The sequence below is a fragment of the Barbus barbus genome (genome assembly GCF_936440315.1).
Source record: "Barbus barbus genome assembly, chromosome: 2".
NCBI classification, from domain to species: Eukaryota; Metazoa; Chordata; class Actinopteri; order Cypriniformes; family Cyprinidae; genus Barbus; species Barbus barbus.
This window is the reverse complement of record NC_136730.1, coordinates 35857533-35880982: the sequence shown is the minus strand read 5'-3', so window position 1 is coordinate 35880982 and position 23450 is coordinate 35857533. Positions and strand designations below refer to the sequence as shown.

At 39.3% G+C, this 23450-nt stretch overlaps 1 protein-coding gene across 1 annotated transcript in view; it reads right to left on the bottom strand.

The window, feature by feature from the left end:
• Positions 1–23450, bottom strand: part of col25a1 (collagen type XXV alpha 1 chain) — a gene marked incomplete at its 3' end in the record, with an annotated part of 457976 nt that overhangs the window by 105626 nt on the left and 328900 nt on the right. The window contains exon 10 of the mRNA XM_079435639.1: positions 10051–10077. Coding sequence (XP_079291765.1) covers positions 10051–10077 — 27 coding nt within the window. The remainder of the gene's footprint in view (positions 1–10050; positions 10078–23450) is intronic.

Genomic DNA, 23450 nt, shown 5'->3' with positions numbered 1-23450 from the left:
GCGGATATTGCGTCATTGATTGGCAACAATTACCAGGGACTAGTCATTATTTAAAACTGGAATTTCTCTGGATTTACAAATCCTTGGGAACTTTTGGAATAACATAATTACACAACTATAACACTGTGCAAGTAGTTTTTGGATATTTTATTATGAAAATCTTACATATTGTACCTTTAAACTTGAAAAATGGTGTGTTCCGCGGTTGACAAAGTACTTTCTGATGTTTATGTTCATTTCGTGCTTTACGTAAATACGAAAAGACGATCAGTTCACATGTTTTAACTGAGGCAATACAGTGATCTGTCACGACACATTGAAGAGCCACAAAATGGTATTTATTGTTTGAATTTCTTTAAAAATTACAACATTTAAAAGCTGAGAGTCCTGAGACCTTGTTTCATACCAGACGTAACCTGCTCTGTATTGTCTTTCTGCACGTTGTCAGTTTCCTCTTTGCTCTACGATGTATTTTTCATTGCGTGAGAACATGATGTGTAATGTGTGAGAGAGGCATTGTTTGTCAGGGATTGCAACAGTAACTAAGGAGGGTGGGTCTTTGCGAATGGTCAATTGCATGAATCCTCTAGGAGCATGTAATAATGTACAGCCGGAATTTTCCAAAAAATCTGCATTTTCACCAAAATAGCAGAATTTAGAAAATTGTCCGTCTTGATTAGAACGATACATGTACAGAGTTTGGTGACCGACTGAAAAAACTAACCCCCCACTTTTGTGAAAGGTGGCGCTATGGAGTGCCTAATTATGAAACTCTGATGTGTGTGTTGAGATTCATGAAATTCTAAGCATGTTAATGGCTCGTTTCCACTGAGTGGTACGGTTCAGTACAGTATGGTACGGTACGCAATTATTTCCGTTTTCATTGTCAGAAGTTGTGAATGGTACCAAAATAGCGAACTGTACCTTACCACTTTTTTTGTACCCTTCCGTTGGGGTACCTAGTACAGCAAAGGGTACCAAAAGGCTTATTTACATCAGAGTGCGCAAACACAAAAATATATAATATTGTGGCGAGCGTCCCGAACCCTCATCAGCGTTGCCCTGGAGACGGACGAGAAACACCTGCACCCGCTCATCACGGGCTGATCGGCCACAGCTGAAACCTGTTGACCTGCGGCCAGATAAGCTGTGCAAGGCTGGCTGGAAGTGAGTCTGAACTCCCTTATGCTGAGAACTAACGTACCTTCTCCTCTTGATTTCCAGAAGCCAGTGTGTGACCGATCAGCACCGCCACGAGCACCGCACGGAATCACCACTCACAGGAAACCCTCACGGAGAGCACATACCCACCTCAGCGACCCACTCTGCACCTTACCACCCTTGTTTGTGAATAAATCCACCCTCCGGGGTATTTATTTTGAGCTCTCCTTGTCGTGTGATTCTTCCACCCCATCACAATATGTATTTATGTAATATATAATATGTATATATAGTGTATTTTATGATTTTATATATTCACACAGACAATAGCCGTTTCTTAATATACGTTCTTGTCTGTTCTTGTTGACTTGTGAAAGGTCATTGCCCAAAAACCCGCGTAATTTTCAAAATATTACTGTTATTGTGTAATGAAATGTAGTTTTAAGAGTTTTTCAGCCGAGAATGTAGTTCTTTAAAACTCAAATATGCAGTTTATTTATAAAGATAGCAAATTTTCCAAATAGGTGCTATGCTGATTTTGGAGCTCCACGCGATCACCGGGCGCTCAGTGCTCATGCATCCACATAGAGCAGCCTTACGCACGGCTAGTCCTTCCGACATTTGCCGCTGGCTCTGATGTCTCTGTAGTAATTAAACATGAGATACAATTCGTTTTGGGTTTATATAACAGGCATTCGTGGTCTCATGAATCTATTATTTGTTCCTGGTCATATCGTTTTGGCTGAGCACAAAAGTTATGTTTAATTTTATATATTTTCAAGATTCAAGAGTTTTTATTTGTCACATACACAATTATACAGGGTATAACCAGCAGTGAAATGTAGGTCAGGTCCGCTCCAAGGACAGTGCAATTATATAGAATACAAATATTAAGAAGGAGAAGTACAAAACATAAAATAAAATAAAAGAATAAAATAAAATAAGATAAGATAAAAAATATAAATATAAATGTGCAGGTCAGTATGTTGTTGACTTAAATGGTAATAAGAGGAATATGCAAAAATAATGTGCAAAAAGTTGTACAGGGTATTTGAATAGCAGCAATATGAGGTAGAGAAAAATTATGAATAGCTTATTGATATATGATATTTACATGGAGAAAAATTATGAATAGCTTATTGATATGGTGATATTTACATTGAGTCAAGTGATGTTATGACACAGAGTTACGAGTTTAGGAGCCTGATAGCCTGGGGGAAGAAGCTCCTCCTAAGTCTCTCAGTTTTTGCCATCAGGCTACGGAAGCGCTTACCAGATGGAAGCAAAGTGAATAGACGGTTAGCAGGGTGATTTGGGTCCTTGAAGATTTTAACAGCTCTGTTTTTGCAGCGTTTGAGGTAGATGTCCTGCAGAGAGGGGAGCGTAGACCCTGAGATGCGCTCAGCTAAGCGCACAACTCTCTGTAGTGCTTTGCAGTCCTGATTGGAGTTGTTTCCATACCACACTGAGATGCACTGAGTCAATACACTTTCTATGGTCCCTGAATAGAAAGTTTTCAGGATTGCTGGTGAGACCCTGAATTTCCTCAGCTGTCGCAGATGGTACAGTCTTTGCCTGGCTTTCTTAACCTGTGATTGGATGTGTGTAGTCCAAGTCAGGTTCTCGGAGATGTTTACGCCGAGGTACTTGAAGCTACTCACCCTCTCCACAGGGGTCCCACTGATCATAAGAGGAGTGTAGGGCTGCTGCTGTCTCTTCCTAAAGTCCATGATCAGCTCTTTAGTTTTGCTCACATTCAGAGAGAGACAGTTGTCCTGGCACCATGATGTGAGTCTCTCTACCTCATCCAAGTATGCGGTCTCATCGTTGTTGGAGATGAGGCCCAGAACCACAGTATCATCAGCGAATTTGACAATAGATGTGGAGCTGTGAGAGGACACGCAGTCATGCGTGTAGAGAGAGTAGAGCAGGGGACTCAGGACACAGCCCTGTGGGGCTCCTATGTTCAGAGTGATGGAGTTTGAGGTGAACTGGCCAACTTTCACCACTTGAGGTCTGCCGGTGAGGAAGTCTTGAATCCATTCACAGTGTGAGGAGTTTAGGCCGAGGTTTGTGAGTTTAGATGCCAGCTTGATGGGGACTATAGTGTTGAAAGCTGAGCTATAGTCAATGAATAGCAGCCTTACATAATTCCCATTGTTGCTGTCCAAGTGTGTGAGGGAAGAGTGGAGAACGTGAGAAATGGCATCGTCCGTGGATCTATTTGGGCGATAGGCAAACTGAAGAGGGTCCAAAGTATCAGGGATGGAGGAGCAGATGTGGCTCTTTACAAGTCTCTCAAAAACCTTCATGACTATAGATGTGAGGGCAACTGGGCGATAGTCATTCAGGCAAGAGGGTTTATTGTTCTTAGGCACAGGGATAATAATGGATTTTTTGAATGAAGTGGGAACCACGGAGATAGCAAGGGACTCATTAAAAATGGAAGTGAACAAACCAGCGAGCTGATCGGCGCAGGACCTCAGAACACGGCCGGTTATCCCATCAGGGGCAGATAAAATGGGCGGCAAATAATGGAAAGATGTTCCAGATGAGGCGAGCAGGAACGCGACAGAATGGAGATATTCCTGGGATCACACCATTTCTTGTTGATCATGAAACACACTCCTCCACCCCTGGATTTACCGGCCTCTGCTGTTCTGTCCGTCCGAAAGACAGCGAAGTTATCACTCGGCATTACAGCAGTGTCCGGGACTGAGGACGAAAGCCACGTTTCTGACAAACAAAGGATGTTACAGTCCCTAATGTCCCGTTGGAAACTAATCCTGGCTCTAAGATCGTCCATCTTATTCTCCAAGGATTGGACATTAGCGAGGAGAATGCTTGGAAGAGGAGGACTGTGAGCCCTTTTCCTGAGTCTGACTCGAATTCCAGCGCGCTTCCCGCGGTTTTTCTTGATCCGTCGCCTCGGGGGGGTATTGTTCGTCTCCGCGTTCCGAAGAATCTCCAGAGGCCACGCAGGATTCGTGGATAAAGTGTCCTGAAGCAGGTTGGTGTAGCGGTTTCCAATGTCCAAAAGTGTTTCTATGTTGTAGGTGATCAGTGCCGACGTGAAATGTGTAAAAAGAGAAAGTAAAAGTAAGCAAAATCTCAGTGGAGTGACCCGAACGGCGTCCGAACACAGCGGCGCCATATTTTAATTTACATTTGACTAAATTGTTTAATTTTGTCTTTATTTCCTCTTATATAAGCCTCTTATACTTTGTACATATACATTTATAATGGCTATTATTGTTCATTAAAACTGACATTTAACAAAAAGAGGCAGAGTTGTGCTTATTGTCACGCTTTATTGTCGATCGCTACTTTCTGGCATACACCACGCCTATCAAGTAAGGGTACTGTTGGCAGTGGAAACACAAGCTGGATCAGGGTATTCCGTCCCGAATCGTACCGTACTGTACTGACCCGTACTGCTCGGTGAAAACAAGCCATAAGTGTCTCAAAAACACTGGAAAAGAATATTAAAGTTTGACTTAATTTGTATTGTGAACTTTGAATTTGCAATATTGCAGTATTCACTGTAACTTTGTCATTGCAACATTTTAGTACAGCCTTCACTAATAGCTGCATTTGGATTTATATGGACCTACATGCACCCAGATCAACTTACGCCACTGCTACAGTATCTAAGTCCACAGATGGATGTTCCTAACTGTTTTCGGCAAATCCACATGCTTTGCGATGCCTCAGAACAGGCTTATGATTCTGTTGCTTATTTATGAACAGAAAACCCTGAACGAGGTGTTGAAGTGTCATTTCACACTGCTAGATCAAGAGTGGCCCGAAGTGAAAGCTATCTATGCCAAGGTTAGAACCCCCCCATTTTTTTTATTTTCTACTGTAAAACCATCAATTTCCTGTCAGGAGATTTGCCAAAGAAAACCTTTTTAAGTGATTCTGACAGACTGCTGTAATAAGGTCGCATACACGAAAAAGTAGCTGTTTACATTGGGTCCTCAGGACATGAGTCAGCCACGAAGCACACCCAAATGAGGCCCTGAGGTGAGCACAGTCATTAACACAGGAGTGTTTCATCGCCCCAATGTTCTGGGGAGTCTATCGATTGCTGACAGCTCAAACAAACAGCGTTAATGAGGTTACTTTAAAAAACACTGGCAGCTACCTAATGTCAAGTCAAAGTACATCAGCTAAGTCGGGACTTCCAAAAAAACGTGCACTACAGAAAAAAAAAAAAAAAACTACCACTGCACATGCTTTTTCCATACAGAGTATGGAGTTACAAATGTGTGTGTAACAGTACAGAAGCTCTAACAGGCCATGCATTATTATTATTATTTTTTTTTTTTTCATTCATGTCTTTACATGATATTGGTCAAAGGTCGCTCCACAGAAGAAGAGGTTCATGATGAGATAATGAAGTCTTGCCACACACCAGACTCAGTCCATCCCCATTTTGGAAGTCTACAGAATTGTTAGTTTAGTATTCTTACACGCAATACAAACCTTCTGAAACCAGAGTGCTGAAACCTTCTTCATCAGCCACTCTGCTCTGTCTGATTAAAGATAACAATGGAGGACGACAATGATGTGTCAGAATGAGATCTTGGCGCACCCCCTACTTGGTCTGTGCCCATGCCTCAGGATCATTCTTGCTCACCTCCGTAGACAACGCCGACCACTGGGGTTATAAAAAAACTCCTCTCCTCCAAACAGAAAACACGGTGGTGGTAGTGTACATAAATCACCAGAGGGAGTCAAATCACGGCCCTTAAAGAAGCATTCTTGGGGCAGCCAACATCTTGTATCGATTCGGGTAATGCATGTGAGAATGCTCATTGCCTGAGGTTTTTTTCTCTGATGCAATTCCCTCTGAGAGTGGATATGCTCACACAGCAATGGTGGAGTGTTCCTAAATATGCATTTCCCACGGTGAAGATCATGCATCTAGAAGTGGGCAAAATGAGGAAGGAGAGAGAGTTGGTCCTTTCGTACCCCTTTTCCCAGCCTGTGTCCTTTCTAAAATTGAATGTGTTTCCACTATTGAAAGGGGGGTTCTGGGTGGAAAAGATAAGTTCAACACTGGCTCTAAAAACTTGCTGGTCTTGAATAGAGCTGGGGAGCAGGGCAGCTGTAGTCTCTTTAAGCAATGTGATAACGTTGCACTATATTTCTTTATATGTCTAAACGGCAATCACATGCACTCTAAGTGTATGTGGCTGCTATAACAGCATATCATTCTTTAACTGATCCTGGTCTGCAAAAATGACCTGCCAATAAAATTTTTGAGAGGCACAAGAAGGTTGAATCCCCTCACGCTACATTGCCTCCTTGGGCATTAATGCAGTCAGCTAATTTACGAGAATTCTCTCTCAAGACAATGCTTTTAATCATGCTGGCTTCAGTAAAGCAAGACAAGGAGATGCAGTATCTTTGACTTACAGCTTGGGGGCATACAAATACATGCCAACTCCACTAGGAGTATGGCTTCCTCATGGTTATGGGTGAAGGGGTATCCATTCAGAGCATTTGCTTAGTGGCAGTGGTCCTCTCTGAATACCGTTGCCAGGTTTTATAATCTTGATGTGTCATCACTTCCATAACAATCCTGTGTATGTGTGCGAACGGATCAATCACTGGCTGTACAGCAATGCTTCGGAATGACTAAGGGAAGTGGAAGGACCTCAGGGACCACCAGACTTGGTACCCCTGGGATCACTGTAACCACTGGACTTGGGACCACTGAGTGAGGGTACTCTGGGACCACTGGACTTGGGACCGCTGCAAACCATAGCGGGCCTAGCTCCATGGCCTGAGGCGCACAGTTTCAACTCAGAGTTTGTTGAACCTCCTTATTGAAATGGGCCCCAGGGCCAGTATGTATATGTGGAAAAGCTGACTACTGTTTACATTTAATTCGACATCATCGCTGTTAACATTACTCGTTTCCCCATGTAGCCTACATGTAAGCAGCTTTCTCTACCACAAAGGAGATGATAATGCTATTTTACCTGACGCTACGGAATACTATATCTGAGGAAGACATTGTTTTCGGTTGCTTAGTTTCCTTAATTTTGTATCATGACTTGAGTGACGCTGAATTGTAATACTGGTTTTGCCCTTATACGTGACACTCCAGGATTCCCGAACGTCGCTTAATGTGAAAAACTAATACAGTGATATAAAAAAGACCTTAGAGGCAAGCAAATGTGGCCAGACGAATGCAATGTGTTACATTTTCTTTTATGATCACTTTTTCTAGCGCCATAAAGTTAGTTTTAGGTTTGTTGTTCCCTGGACATTCGATTTCCTTGCCACTGATCTATAGATTAATTATGTGTAAACTTTCTATGCATAAAAGTCCAGTCATAATGTTTTCATGCCAGATGTTTAAAGAAACAGTGAGATGGAGTAGAAAAGGATAAACCAGACCATATCTAATGCCTCATAGTGTTGTCAAAAATAACAATATTTCGATAAATATCGATACTGAAATATCTGAACGGTACCAATATTCATTTCCCGAAGTATCGATACACCAATACTAGCCGAGCTGTCACTTTCACTTCTCTCCAAAGGCGCGTGGACAAGCACCACACGTGACCGCACTCGTCTCCTTCGCTCTGGTTAAATAGCAAAAGTGAAGTGAATAGAAAGATGACTGCTCTGGTTGTTAAAGAACACAGCAGGAGCGCTATCTGTAGGGATCTATGATCTCCGCGATGCAGAGAACGCGCAAGGAATCGCGGAATCCAGTCATAAAAACGGAATTTACAGTTTAACGTGGAATGTCACGGAATTTGTCAAAGTTTGGATGAATTAATCAAAAGTAGGTCATTACACCTAAACCAAATCGCGATATGGACTAGTATCTGTAAATATTAAGCTGCAAAAGTCGATTTAAATATGAATCCTGCATGTTCTGCACGTCTCTGTGTGAATGTGCTGCACGTGCGGTTGTTTACTAATGTGGTGCTCGCGGTGATTTCAGCGTCTGCCGTCTCAATGAGGACATAAATACATCAACAATATCTCCAGAACTGATCTGAAAGTCACTTTACGAGCATTTTACCATTTAATTTGAGTAAAACTAGAGTCATATCATGCACACACAGAACTTTAAAAGTATTCACGGCAACCCGTCAAAATAAAAGTTTGGTTTAACTTAGCCTATTAAAGACCGACCGTGTGCCAGAAATAGGCTATATTACTATTATTTAGTAGAATGTACATAATACTACTACTGTTAATTTTTTTTAAAGAAATAATCACAAAATATTTTAATTTTAATAGTAAATCCCCTTCGTTTGCCAAAAATGTAAATGTTTAATTTTCATTAATTCAAATATAAATTAATTAAAATTGTTTTATGCCTTCATCTGATATCCAGTCAAATTTAAACACACAACACATAATTTCTGAGGGGGAAAACACATTTCATAAGGCTACTGTAAGAATAAATAAAAATTTATTTGTTTTTATTTATTCTTAAATAAATAAAATTTAATTTTATGCATTCAAATAACAGTATAACAATAACAGTTTTATTGGTAACAATAAAACATAGGGTGAGAAAAAAATAAAACATTTCATATGGCCCTAAACGTGTCATTTTTGTTACACTTTTAATAAATTAAATGTTAAATTGTATAATTCTCATGATTTTAATGAATTAGACATACTTTTAGATTAATAGTATTTAATTTGACCATTAAAAAAAAAAGAGTCGGAAAAAAACGGAATCCAGAAAAATTAAAATGGAAAACATTTAATGTAGAAAAAAATAAAACGTAATTTGGGGAAAAATAAAATGGATTTCATAGGGCCCTATATCTGGAAATATTTTGGTTATGAAGCAAATGAGAATATCAACAAATAGAACTTTGGATTTTAATTAGTACATGTATTAGTAAACGTTAGTTTCAATTAACATTTAACTAAGATTAATAAAAGATTAATAAATAAATCAACAAATGCAGTACCTCAAGACATTTTTTTGTTCATGTAAAATATACCGCATGTTCTCGACTTGTTACATTTATCTTTAAATTAAAAAAATGACCCCCTTAATATTGTGGCAGTTTTTTTCTCCATGGTATCGAAAATGGTATCGAATATCGATATTTTTCAAGATATCGTATCAAAGTTAGAAATTCCAGTATCGTGACAACACTAATGCCTCATATAATTTCTTGTACCTGCACAAAACCACAATTCCCCCAGTCTACTCTATGTTCTGTGTATAGCACTGAATCAAGCACAGTAATTAGGTGAAATATTATTACAATTTAAAATTAACTTTTTTTAAATATATTTTAAAATATTGTCACATAGACTCTACATGTAGACTTGATTTTTTGCACCGTTTTCCTGCTTTAGTTAATGTTTATGTTTAGCTGTGTATGCCTCTATTTAAGTTCATGTCTTTTCAGTTTGTGTTGTCCAGCCACATATAGATAGATGTGTGAGTTTTCCCCATATTCCTGTCTGCCTGAGAATTATTCTATTAAATACCTTTGATCCTTATATATTTGTTTTTGTGCATATGATTTATGCTACAAGTTGTGAGAGTTATTTATTCATGTGATGGCAAAGCTGAATTTTTAGTGCTGCCAAATATATTTAACATTTGCAAAATTTTATGGAAATTGTTAAACTTTTTTTTCCAGATTCTTTGATGAATATAAAGTTCAAAAGAACAACATTTATTTGAAGTAGAATGTTTTATAACAATCCACAAGTCTGTCACTTCCGATCAATTTAATGCATACTTGCTGAAAACAAAAGTATTAATTTCTTTCAAATATATATATATAAATTATATATATATATATATAGTTCTATCTTCTTAAGCAGAAACAGGTTTCCATGATTTGTGAAATGTTGATTACTTCAACTGTACAGTACCTTCTGTCCTGGAGGGCCTTCAGGTCCCTGAAAGGAGAAAATGATAAAAAGGAGTTAAAACGTACCAAAATGAATCAACTAAACCAGAGCAATTCTGGATATAAAGGAACAGTCTTCTACACTGTGATGTGCTTTAACTTTTTCTGCTAAATAACTAGTTAGACTGTTTAATGAGACGTGAATGATACTGATATTCAAAATCTGTTTTCTTAATAACCTTGCCACAATGTCATTTTTCAATATATTACACTGAGCACAAGAAAGTAGCAAGTCTTTGGAGTGTGTCCTTAAATCTAAGTCCAAAAAGAAAAGCCATTTCTTTGTCTGACTGGTTTAAGCATAGACCCAAAAATTTGTAGGTGTCTGTTCACTGGCAGGCAGAGAAACCAGTCTTATGCAAATTACCGCTCAAATTAACCACCTGATTAGCACAACAAAGCATTGCCTTAACAGTTATATAACAATTTTATGCAAAATAAGCATCATATCAGGTCATAAAAACAAGAATAATATGAAGCCTAGATTTGCCCTCAGATATTTGGCCATGTGACAGAGGTTGAACAGAGGCACAAAAGCACATTACAGGGCTTGGCCCTGAGTTGTGAAAGGGCACCATGCCTCCTCGCTATCCTAGAATAAACATAAATGCTCATCAAAATACATGCTCATCTGGCTTGGCTGGAAGGGCATTTGGCTCGCCTCATCACTGTAAAAAAAAAAGTTGCGCAAACTCAAAAATTTAAGGCAACCAGCTTCAGCAGATTTTTGAGTTTTCTCAACTTTTTATTGTAGAAACTTAAAACAACAGGTTAAGAAAACTAAAAAAATCTGCTGAAGCGTGTTGCCTATTCTCAACTTTTTTTTTTTTTTTACAGTGCTGTAAAAAATCAAACGTTTAAGAACTTAAAGGTTTAACATTTAAAAAGTAGTGCATATTTTTGATAAACTGAACATATAAATTGGCAAATTTATTTATTTTATTTTTTTTTAGAATGCTTGTAACTATGAATGTAAAACAATGACAAATGTGTTTCTTCATCAGACACACAAAATATCCATAATGCACAAGAATACATCTGAAATAATTAGAGGTACAATTGGCATCACACTACATTGATAATGTATGTAATTATTAAAGTTTTTGCTCAAAACCCACTTTAAATCATCATCGAGTGCTTGTAATAACTTCCGATTGTGATCTAAAATGGATTTTGATTCTATAATAGGCAGACATGCACTATTTGCACGTTTTATAATGGACTGATCGTGTCATAAACATCCTTTATTGTTAAAATAAATACCATGAAATCTTCACAATTATAAGTCTATTTGCTTTCATATTTCATGTGTAGAACAATATTTCTCTCTTTTTTATACGGAAGAGCAAGAGATACGATTACATGATTGACAGGTCTAGCTTTGACTCTCACACTTGTGGAAGAAAATGGACGGTGCTCGTCAGATCACATGATTCAACGGAGAATTAATATGTTATTCTCTATAAAGAACATGTGAGAATAGTCTGTTCTTAAATACCAACAATAACAAGAACTCAACATTCATTCTTCTCTCTTGCGGAAAAAGTCCTCTACTTCGGTGTTTTTACGCTCGTGCTCAATACAGTCTTCTGAGCTTGTAGCACCACCGCATCGTCCTTTTGGGTAAGAGCAGTTGCTCTGGTCATGTGATTTAATGCTCAAATCTTATTGCACTGTTTTTGCTTTGCGAAACTCAAAAGATTCGTCGGGCTGGATGAAAAAAAAACATTCGCATTTTCGGTGTGCGAATGTTCGTGGTCTGTGTGGAAGCATCCATAGGAAGCTGTTGTTTTATTCCTGCGCATCATCGCATGCGAAATTCATTTTGCTTTTTCGTGCTCAGTGTGGAAAGGCCTTTAGGCTGGAAATATCCAGAATTAGGTCAAACAAAAGGTGTCCATGGGAACGGAGCTAGTGAAACATACTCCATGCATTGAACATACAAGCATCATGCTCATGCAAACAGAGCCTGTCGTGTGCCCTCAGCTTTATGAGCTAATTGCATTTTTTTAATGTAGCCAAAAACCAAAAACCAAAAACAACATTGACTGCATCAGAAACAAACCCGTAAACTGATGTCCAGGGGCATTTTTTTTAACCGTATTAAATGTATGCATCATGAATATGGAATGTCACATTCTTAATTCCAATAGATAAATTCAGTTAAAATAATAAAGGGCTGTTACTAGTAAAAATCCAATCATTGTCAACAAAAGCCATCAGAGCCATCATTACTGAATGCATTTACACTGCAATTAGCCTACAAATGCATAAAATGTTATGAAATTAATGTTTTAAATTTTGAAGGCAGAACGTTTAATATGAAACTAAAACAGACACTAGGTGGCGTCAAGTCACTGTCTTAACATTTACATTTACATATTTAGCTGACGCTTTTATCCAAAGCGACTCACAATTGCTATATATGTCAGAGGTCACACGCCTCTGGAGCAACTAGTGGTTAAGTGTCTTGCTCAGGGACACATTGGTGTCTCACAGTGGATTCGAACCCGGGTCTCTCACACCAAAGGCATGTGTCTTATCCACTGCGCCATCACCACCCTTAACAAGTGAGTTCAATCCATTCAACTGATTTCTTAAAATAGGTTACACTGATTATTAGTTAATTCTTGTCCAGCTGTGTTTGTCTCATTATCTATGATTATCCTGTGTATTTATAGTCCTGTCTGTTCAGTTTGATTACGTCTGGTCTACTCGTTACTCCCCGGTGTTCCTGTCTGTGTCTAGATTGCATTGTCTTGCCCTGCCTTGCCTTGTTTAAATTAAAGACTATTATTTTGAGTTTATCCTCATCTCCGTGTTCTTGTATCCTCCTCGTGTGTGCACAGTGACAGAAGACCAGACCTACATATTAAGCGGCGCCCCTTCACACCGTTTAGTTTTTTCATTTTTAAAAGTCTTTTGTTTTGTTCCTGCCTGTCTGTTTTGTCCCCTGCGGCAAGGAAGTTGTCGCTCGTCATCCCGCCATAGCCCACGGCAAGTCAGCGTGGGAGTTCAGAAGGATAGCCGCGAGTGCTGCGAGTCTGCTGGCCGCAAGCCCTCAAGCCCGCCGTCCACAGGGAAAGCCAACCCGCTGTTGGCAGTATACTTGTTTACCTTTAACCTGTTAACCTTCGCCCCCCATTTTGGGCCTCACAGGTGAAAATAACCTACCTAAATTAAAACGGTAACAGTTCCTGACAAAGTGTGCTACACAAACAAATTAGGTATCTTTGGAAAGAAGACACTCTAGGCTTTACTATCCATCATCCAGAGTTGATAATGCTCAAAAAGATAAAAAGTTATAGACACTGACGTGCCTTGAAAAATATTTTTCCACATTGAATGTTTTTTTATTTCATATACAAACACATGAAATAAGTCCTGGAGCAATCTTCTCGAAAGCCACATGTCTCATGAGTTTATATTTCAAATTTGAAGAAGATACCATGAAAAATGAGATTCCTGCAATATTTTTTCTGAAACTATTTATAGTCTTCCCACCCCCCTGTTTGAGGAAAAATAACCACCAAATGTATTGCAGAATTATACAAACTATTTTAGTCATTATACATATTCCTGCATAGTTTTCAATTATACAATAATAGACCGAATTTTAGACACCATATAAGTGATTTATTTGAGCACTAAAAAATACCAAAATAATTATTTGAATAATAAAAAAGGAAAAAAAAATAACTGTATATAGTATGTATATATTCTGATTGTCAGACATAAACTGATATTGGCAGACATGGTCATACAGTCATCACACGCTGATGTGCGTCATACAGATGATAATCATAAAGATGGGCCATATAATCAATAATAGCTGATCATTGAATCACAATGATAGCCGTCATAGAGTCGGTAATAAACACGCTGATGTGCGTCCATACATATGATAATCATGCAGATACGGCCACATTCCCCACACAATACACACACACACACACATATAAAAAATGTTGAAGAAAAAAAAAGAATGTTTTTTTATGGAAAAGCAGATCGCTAAGTTACGCCCCGCTCAGATGACAGCTGCGTCACAGCGTGCGTCACTCAGGAGAGAGCGCCAAATTCAAATAAACTATATTCCACTTATCTGAGACAATTTTTTTCCGTGGATGGTCTCATTCTGTTTGTAAAACTGTATGCTACAACACCGTGTTGTTTTTTTACCACCAAGACGCTGTTTTTGAGCGTAATTTATTCCATAACGGACGCGAACAATAACTCTCCCGAAGAAATGAAATGTAAACAAAGGAATAGTCATCCTTATTACAACGTTATTGTTTTGTTGGACTAAAGTGCTCGCTGGGATGTTGTTCTGTGGACCCTTACCTCTCTTACTAAACTGGGATTTCAGCAGTGGACGCGTTTGTGGCTTGTCATTACAATGATAATGGTACGTACTGCTTTTTTATTCTGCATGTTTTGATGTGTACTGCTTACACAAATGTAGCAAATACATTCCTTATAAGCTTTCCATCGAAAAACAGCGATCTGTCGTCGATGCTTGAGGCTTAGACCTTCAGAATGATATATAGTTTGTCAAGATTAACTTTGTCCCGTTTCATTTATTCTATTAGAAAACAATGACACATGCAAACAAAGAGCGTTCACTGCGCCGTTGCTCTGGCAAAGGTTAACAGGTTAAGTGGTTGATGTGTCCCTGCTGGCGTAGCCAACAGTCTCCCTAGGTTTTATGACCCTGCTACATTCCTTTGAACAAGTGACAACTGCTTAGTCATATCTCCTAGCTTAAAACTAAATAAGGAAAGCCCTTTCTTTCTCCCTCTGTCTCTTCCTGATTTTATTTCAGTTTTGTTTATTTGATACCTTCATAATGACCAAACCTGTGAACCATCAGTGCTTTGAGTAATAGTTGGACCACACGTATAGCCAGGTCATCAGCTGACCCCTGCTTACAGACCCATCAACAAAGTTACTCAAACCCTCTACTTGTGTTCTTAGCACTCTATCTCACTAGCTGTCCCTCACCAGCTATTCACACCTTACACGGCCTACAGAGCCGTTCCCCATACAGATAGCCTAATGCCTCTGTACGTACTTGCACTTGCCTTCTGCCTCTCACTCTCTGGTGTTCCCCCAAGTTTGCCAGTGTGTCTCAGACATTCCACAGACATCCAGCCCTGCCAGCTCACCAGGACCACCTGAAATCCCGGCAGAGCACTGTGATGTACATCCTTCAGCCCAAAGCAGCCACTGACCTGCAATGGCAGAGAAAGGAACAGAAGTGGACACCTGACACCCAACCTGAACCACCAGGAGCTGACTAGCAACATCAATTCCTTGGCCCGCACCCTCAAGGGCCTCAGAGGTAAATGAACTGAACCTGCAAGTCACAGAGTTCTACAAGGAACTGACACTCGCTCAGCGAGAGAAGGCACAGAACGGATGCAAAGAACCTTACAGAATGGTGCAACAGAAGGAAATCACCAGTCTTCAGGAGGCTCTAACAGCTGCTGGACACCAAGCGCAGTGGGAAAAAGCATCAGACATGACTTGGAAAGAGAACTGTTTCACACAAAGTCACTGTTAAAAACACCATATTTGGAACTTAATGAGAGAGATTTGGAACTTAATGAGAGAGACACCAGATCTAAGGCCTTAGAAGGCCATCTACATGCAGCCAGAGCTGAAGTCCAAACTCTGACTCAGCAATTCTGCAACATTAACAAGGAGCATGACATGGTTCAGAGAGAACTGAAACAGTCCTACCAACTGTGCAAGGACTCAAGTAAAAGGCACCAGCTGCACGTCACACAGCCAGCAGTGTAAATCCCCTCACTCCTGTACACAGATACGAAGGGGGGAGCCAATGCCTTCTGTTTGACATTTCACAAGACAGCCTCCTGAAAACCTCTGCAGCTGCAGAAAGAAACGGGTTTATTCAGGCGAGCCCTGAAACAGCACATGGTGTGACACTCAAAGACCTCAACTGAATGGCCAGAAACATCCCTGCATTCACACCAGAACTTGCAGGAGAGAATGAGGTTTACGCTTACTTAAGAGAAATTGACTTTCACGTGCAGTCTTGGACCAGTGTGAAACACCAAGATAGACTCTATCTGCTCTGGATCACCGCTAGCCCAGAAGTGTGACGCTTCCTGGCTCGACAGCCAGAACACATCCAATCGGACTACCAGCAGCTTAAACAAGCTATCATAAATTAATTCTCGAACCCAGAATTGAACACGGACCTATCGCTGCCCTAGCCATCAAAGGGCCATCATGAAAATCCCCGTCATTACTACCACAGACTTTGACGAGCTCCAGTGAACCTGGGATGGAGGAGGACACCAGCTTTAAGAGCCTTTTCCTCCGAAACCTCCACCCTATTGTAAGTCACCATTTAGGCATTATGGCCTGCCACACAAAAAGTCCATCCACATACTGCGAAGGACAAACTTCTGACTCCTTGCCTGACGCAACACAGCATCATACCCCTCAAACACAGAGGACAGAGGACAGAGGAGCGCACAGCCCGAGCAAACTCAAAATCGCACGCTCCCACAGCGAGAACAAACCTGGAGCGTGAGTGTCCGAACCCCGACACGAAACCAGAACCGAGCCTGAACAAGACAGGAGTGCCGGGATCCAAACACCACGCCCCAACATGAAACAGAGCATGCAGACAAGAGAGCACGCAGCTCGAGCACACTCGAAGCCGCGCGGTCACCAGAAAACAAGACAAGAAGGGAGTGACCCTAGACCGAAGTGACAGAACCCTGACAACATCATGCCATAAAAATGGACTCTTCTCTAATTAATTCAAAGAAAAACCTTTCTTTGAATGAACACACATATCTTCAGGTCACTAGTTAATATCACTTTAGCTGTACCATGATTAGCCTCAATCAATTCGTCTTCGGGTGATCTATTTGAGATTTGTACTAAATATTCCTGTTGGAATAGAACATATGTTAGTGTTTTGGAATAATTATTTGATTTTGAGACATATTTGCAGTGTTTTGGTAGACATAGTGTATTGTGCTAGTGTATTATTGTAATTTGAAAATTAGTGTCGGAGTTTAGTTTACAATGTGCGATTTTGAGCATGAAATTAACTGTTTTGTCAATTGTATGTTGTAGGTGTGTTGGTGCGCTAAGAGTTTAGGAAAACTGTTAGAAGTATTGAAAAAATTGTCATAGCGATCGTAAAAAACAGTAATCACTGACAGCAATTTAATTTTGCCAGTAAAGCCTTTACTGCTGCAATTATGTCACTTTTCATTTACATTCCATGAAGTACTGATGATCCTTCACTATGTTGTTCACATACTATCACTATAATTTCCTTTCCCCTCTAGTCCCCTCATCAGGGAACTCCCTTAACCAATCCTTAAATCCAGGTCCCGAAATTGAGATTGACTCCCTTCATTAAAGTTGTCGTAAATCATTGCGAAACCCATTGTCAATTAAATCGAGGCGACCCGCCAAACCATGATCTTCACCGCTAATTGTGCCTTCTTCTTTCTGTTAAATCACTAGGAAGATGCTCAGACTTGCCGCCTTATTGAAATGCCTGAAATACGACAACAGCTCTTAGTCCAGAGTCACACCCTACAAACCTTTGGGAAATCTCTTAACGGCACCATTACAATTCTAAATACCCATAGCACCCTTCTAAACCAAACTATAACATCCATTAATAAACTATTTTCGGTCGTGCAAAGCGATTTAGCCCAAACACAACTCCTAACTACCCTCATGACCGACATGCTACGGGAAGTAAGCTCTTCGATAGATAACTTAGCCATGGGTAGGATTCCACACGACTTGATACCTCTTAGCCTTGTCCAAAACATCCTAACTTCGGCCACTGCGGGCCCTGCTAGTCCCATCCAAACCCATCTGGCATTTTCCCTGGGTAGTGCTATTCCCTTTGTAAGGAGTGGTCTGAACGCACACACCTAACACCAGACTTCTTGACGCCGTATGGACGGCCCTCCCTTAAACCTCCTGAGACCAGAAAAACATATATTTTGGGTTTTTGAGAGCCCTTGTCATTTGGAGAAACTACACAGAACCCTCCCTAACTGCTAACTCCATTAAGTCGCAGTAATTCAACAAAAATAGTGCAAAAGACTTTTACGAGCACGTCCAGGCACGGACCAGCCCAGACCTCCAAGAAAAGACCTTATGACCCGGCTATCACGCACATTCCTGAAAACGCGCGCCTTTTCTCTGTTGCGCTCCCTAAAACAGACAAAGGAATTCAACTGGTCCATGTTGCTATTGAAACAAAGAAAGAGAGCCACACCCTGAAGGAGTTTGTTTTAAAGAACCAAGTTAAACAAATTATACCCTGAAACAAAACACTATAGACAATATAGTTTATACATTAAAGGGTGTTTTTGTTTGTGACATTTATAAGCTGGTTGTGTGAACTTATGTAATCTTTTTCATGTAATCATTTTATATTCCTGATCACTAGTTGTTAATTTTCACATGATTAATATGTGTATTTAGAATTTAGGATCTGTTTATCAATGTATTTAACCCAGGAATATCCTCTGTGGTCACGTGTATTTTTGTGCATATCAAAATATAAGTGTTTGGTTTCTTTAGAAAGCTAACCTTATGAAGAATATTATGGTTGAATGAAAATGATCCGTTTTATCAACGCATGATTACAATAACGGATAGAAACTTGCTTGCAATAATTTGTTTCATGTGACCAATGACAGAACAAGATAATGTATGCAAAACACGCAACTATGCAGGGCGGGGCTCCGCCCACAGGAACACTTGCTATTGGATCAAACGCCCCGGAGGCAGATCCCAAATCGGCCCGTTAAAACGGATGCACAACCATGAAAAGGTTGAGGAGTTGAAAACTACAGGAGGCCACACACACGCCTCGCCCGTCTCTCGTTCTGCTCACGCTGCAAAGCGCTTCTCGCCTCTTAACACCACGGCTGAGTACTGCAAACAACCAAAGACTAACATCAAAAGTCAAGAACCAAACGATTTCCTGAAAGCTTCCTCACATCAGTACGACGACGACCAACCACTGAAGAGGGCTCTAGTCACACGACCTACCGAGCAGCCAATCCATATGCAGTCCGCCTCGACCAAAACAAAGGACGGACTTCACCTGAGGAAAAAGCCTGACTTTGAACCGAAGGAAAGACTGAGTTCGATCGAAACAACTGAAGGCACAAATCTCTTTATTGACTGAAACCGGGATACCCCTCGTTTGAGAGTAAAGATAGAATGATTCTCTGTCTATGAGTTTCCTCAAGCTAAAACGAGCATTAAGTTAGAACCTAAGACTCTCTTGAGATCCGAACAATTCATTGCAACGAATGTGTGTTTATGTCTGTTTTATGTTGTCTAGTCAGTAGTGTATTAGAGTTAGTGAATAAAACTTTGACTTAAGAAATCTTTTGTCTGTGTTATGTGATTTAACATGTCGTAACTATTTGCCAAAAAGATCGCGTTTTACCTAAGCTCATAAACCTGAGAACTAAGTTAACTAGTTGTTTATTTTGATCGTTGGCCGCGAGTAAAATAAACAAAATTGTTAAGAGATAACTTGCTGATATTAATGCTTGCTGGACAAGTCGTTAATAAGGTATGAGTTGGACATTCTAATTAATAACCATTAATCATATGAAGATCAACTCTTAGAAGTGATTCCCTAAAAGCTAAATAATAAAATAAATATTTGTAGGATTCATTTCCTACATTATTAATGGTGGAGGATGCGGGCATTAGTTTGATTTGAAAAATTCATAGCATATTAATAACTTGTGTATTTTTTCTATTTTTAACCGGAAAGAAATAGTTCATACACAGAGAGTCAAAGTTGGTTTCACTATTCTGTACTTACTTGTGGCAATGTGTTTTTGGAATGAAAGTGCAATGTGTTGTTGTTTAACCTGTTAGCCTGCACCAGAGCGACCTCGCACTGAACGCTCTTTGTTTGCATGTGTCATTGTTTTCTAATAGAATAAATGAAACGGGACAAAGTTAATCTTGTCAAACTCTATATCATTCTGAGGGTCTAAGCCTCAAGCATCGACGACAGATCGCTGTTTTTCGATGGAAAGCTTATAAGGAATGAGTGGCACAAATTTGCTACATTTGTGTAAGCAGTACACATCCAAACACGCAGAGTAAAAAAGCCGTACGTACCTTTATCATTGTAATAACGAGCCACAAACGCGTCCACTGCTGAAATCCCAGTTTAGTTAGAGAGGTAAGGGTCCACAGAAAAACATCCCAGCGAGCACTTTTAGTCCAGCGAAACAATAACGTTGTAATAAGGATGAATATTCCTTTGTTTACGTTTCATTTCTTCAGAGAGTTATTGTTCGCGTCCGTTATGGAATAAATTACGCTCAAAAACAGCGTCTTGGTGGTAAAAAAACAAAACGATTTTGTAGAATACGGTCTTACAAACATAATGAGACCGTCTACGGAAAAAAAAGTCTCAGAAAAGCGGAATATAGATTATTTGAATTTGGCGCTCCCTCCTGCCGGCAGTGACGCTTCTGTGACGCACGCTGTCATCTGAGCGGGGCATAACTTAGCGATCTGCTTTATCCATAAAAAACTGTTTTTTTTTTCTTCTACATTTTTTATATGTGTGTGTGTGTATTGTGTGGGGAATGTGGCCGTGTCTGCATGATTATAATCTGTATGGACGCACATCAGCGTGTTTATTAGCGACTCTATGACGGCTATCATTGTGATTCATTGATCAGCTATTATTGATTATATGGCCCATCTGTTTGATTATAATCTGAATGGAAGCACATCAGCGTGTGTTTACTGACTCTATGACCATGTCTGGCAATATCACTTCACGTCTGGCAGTGATATTTATCATTGTAATAACGAATAACGAAGAATACTTCAGTATACATACTATATACAAAGCATTTTTTTCTATTTTTTTTCCTTTTTTATTACTCAAATAATTATTTTTGTATTTTTTAGTGCTCAAATAAATCTGTCTATTATTTTATAATTGAAAAACTATGCAGGAACATGTATAATGACTAAAATAGCTTGTATAATTCTGCAATCCATTTGGTGGTTATTTTTCCTCAAACAGGGGGGTGGGGGGACTATAAATAGTTTCAGAAAAAATATTGCAGGAATCTCATTTTTCATGGTATCTTCTTCAAATTTGAAATATGAACTGATGAGACACATGGCTTTCGATCCATTACTTTTCTGGATTGCTCCAGGACTTATTTCATGTATTTGTATATGAAATAAAAAAAAACATTCAGTGTGGAAAAATATTTTTCAAGGCACGTCAGTGTCTATAACTTTTTATCTTTTTGAGCATTATCAACTCTGGATGATAGATAGTAAAGCCCAGAGTCTCTTCTTTCCAAAGATACCTAATTTGTTTGTGTAAGCACACTTTGTCACAAACTGTTACCATTTTAATTCAGGTAGGTTATTTTCACCTGCGAGGCCCTAAATGGGGTTGAAGGTTAACAGGTTAAAGATATAGCTTAAAACTGCAGTAAGATTAAAAGGTGTCCATGAGACATTTTAAGTCGCTCATAGCGCAGGAAAAGGAGAGAATATAAGCGTGTTCCTTTGTTCTCCCTCATAAGGCCTTTATAGTGTTGTGATAGTAAAGTGCGCGTCCCACTTTCTATTCCACCTATGGTTAAAATAAAAACTCCCTGGCGAAAACATTAACTTAGCTACGTAATGCATTTTCTGCCATTTTTGTAATTCACTAAAGAAGTGAAGTCGGCGCGCGGCACTCAGAAGGAGTGGCCAGATCGCGTCTGTGAGGGGGTATTTTATTGGATCAGTATTTTATAGTGTGATAAAAGAATCCACTGTGTTTTTCTTGTGAAGTCACGTGAAGTGATGCAGGAAACTGGCCCGCCGAGGCCAGGCTGTTAGATTGATAATTAATCTGTGGGTTAATTTGATTCGGTCTAAATAAATTGAGATTGTTAGCGCTATAAGAAAGAAACAAATCTAAATAGTGCTGTGTGGCTGTTGAAACCTGAGATACCCTGAAACTAGGTGTGTCACCATGGTAACGGCCTGACCGGAGGTCATCAGAAGACACTCCCGGAAATGTTGTAGTGCGCATGCGCAGCCGCGTGCGCCATTTTGAAGCTGTTGTAAACAATTAGCATAGCATTTGAAGCTAGTAGGTAGCATTAAAGCTTAGCCGAGCTGGTAGCATTGAAGGCTAGCGATTAGCACCTAGCATTTTGTGAGTTTGAATGCAGTGTGCTATGCCGTGTGTGTGTGTGTGTAAACGGTTAACTCTTTCACCGCTGAACTAACTCACACTGAATGTTACGTCATTCCTCTCTCTCTTGTGCATTATTAATGTTTTCTCTCCTCCTTGTTGAAAAGATTTTAACAAATACAGACGTCGATAAACTATTGTTAAGCAAGGCAGTTAATTTTATAGGAATAAAGGCATTTTATTCAGGATTGGTTTCCTCCCCTTGGAGTTAGACACAGTTAATATCAGACCTTAACTTCATTCACCTTGATAAAAGATAATTAATTCAATTATAAGTGCGCTCATGATTTTAGGATATCAGTGGGAGAATCGCTATGAAATATTTGAAACTGATAATTTGATTTCATCCCAGATTTGAAATTAAACTCATTTGAAAATAATTTCAGCTCCGGATTCCATATAGACTGATTGAGATAATTATGTGTGTTCTGATAATTTAACAATAACATTAAGATCGTAGTTATTAACTATCAATGTGTTTGATTTTCAGGCCCTGAAAATTTAAAATTTCCTTTTATAAATTGAGATTAATTTGTTTCTGAAGGTTCTGATGACACAAGGAATTAGTAACCTGTCAGATTTAGGGATGTGGAAGTTGTAAATTAATTTCATAATTAATTACGAATTGGAAAATTCTAATTTAATTTAATAATTAATTACAGTTCCTGTTTCATATTGGTTTCAGTGGCAATTGTGCTTGTAATTTTAATGACAAACCTCATTAAGATCTTGATACTCAGCTGTCAACTAGGAAAACCATTATAATATTAGAATATTATAATCAAATATATACATCCCTCTGGAAAGTTAATCTGAATCGATCCTATCAATTTTAATGATGACATCATGAAAAATTTAATAAGGAATCCCTATTTATAATTTGAAATTCTAAATTCAAATTGCAATTAAGTTTGTTCTGTCTACCTTATTCTCAATCCTTTAGTTACTTAATTAACACGGGAGTTAATTTAAATATACTTTTGCTTAGGTCTAATAGTCAATAGGGCATAAGAACTTTCTAATTAGCCAAACCCTTAGGTGTATCGACTCGACAGCACCACCGTGCCGCCATACTTGTTATTAATCTTGAT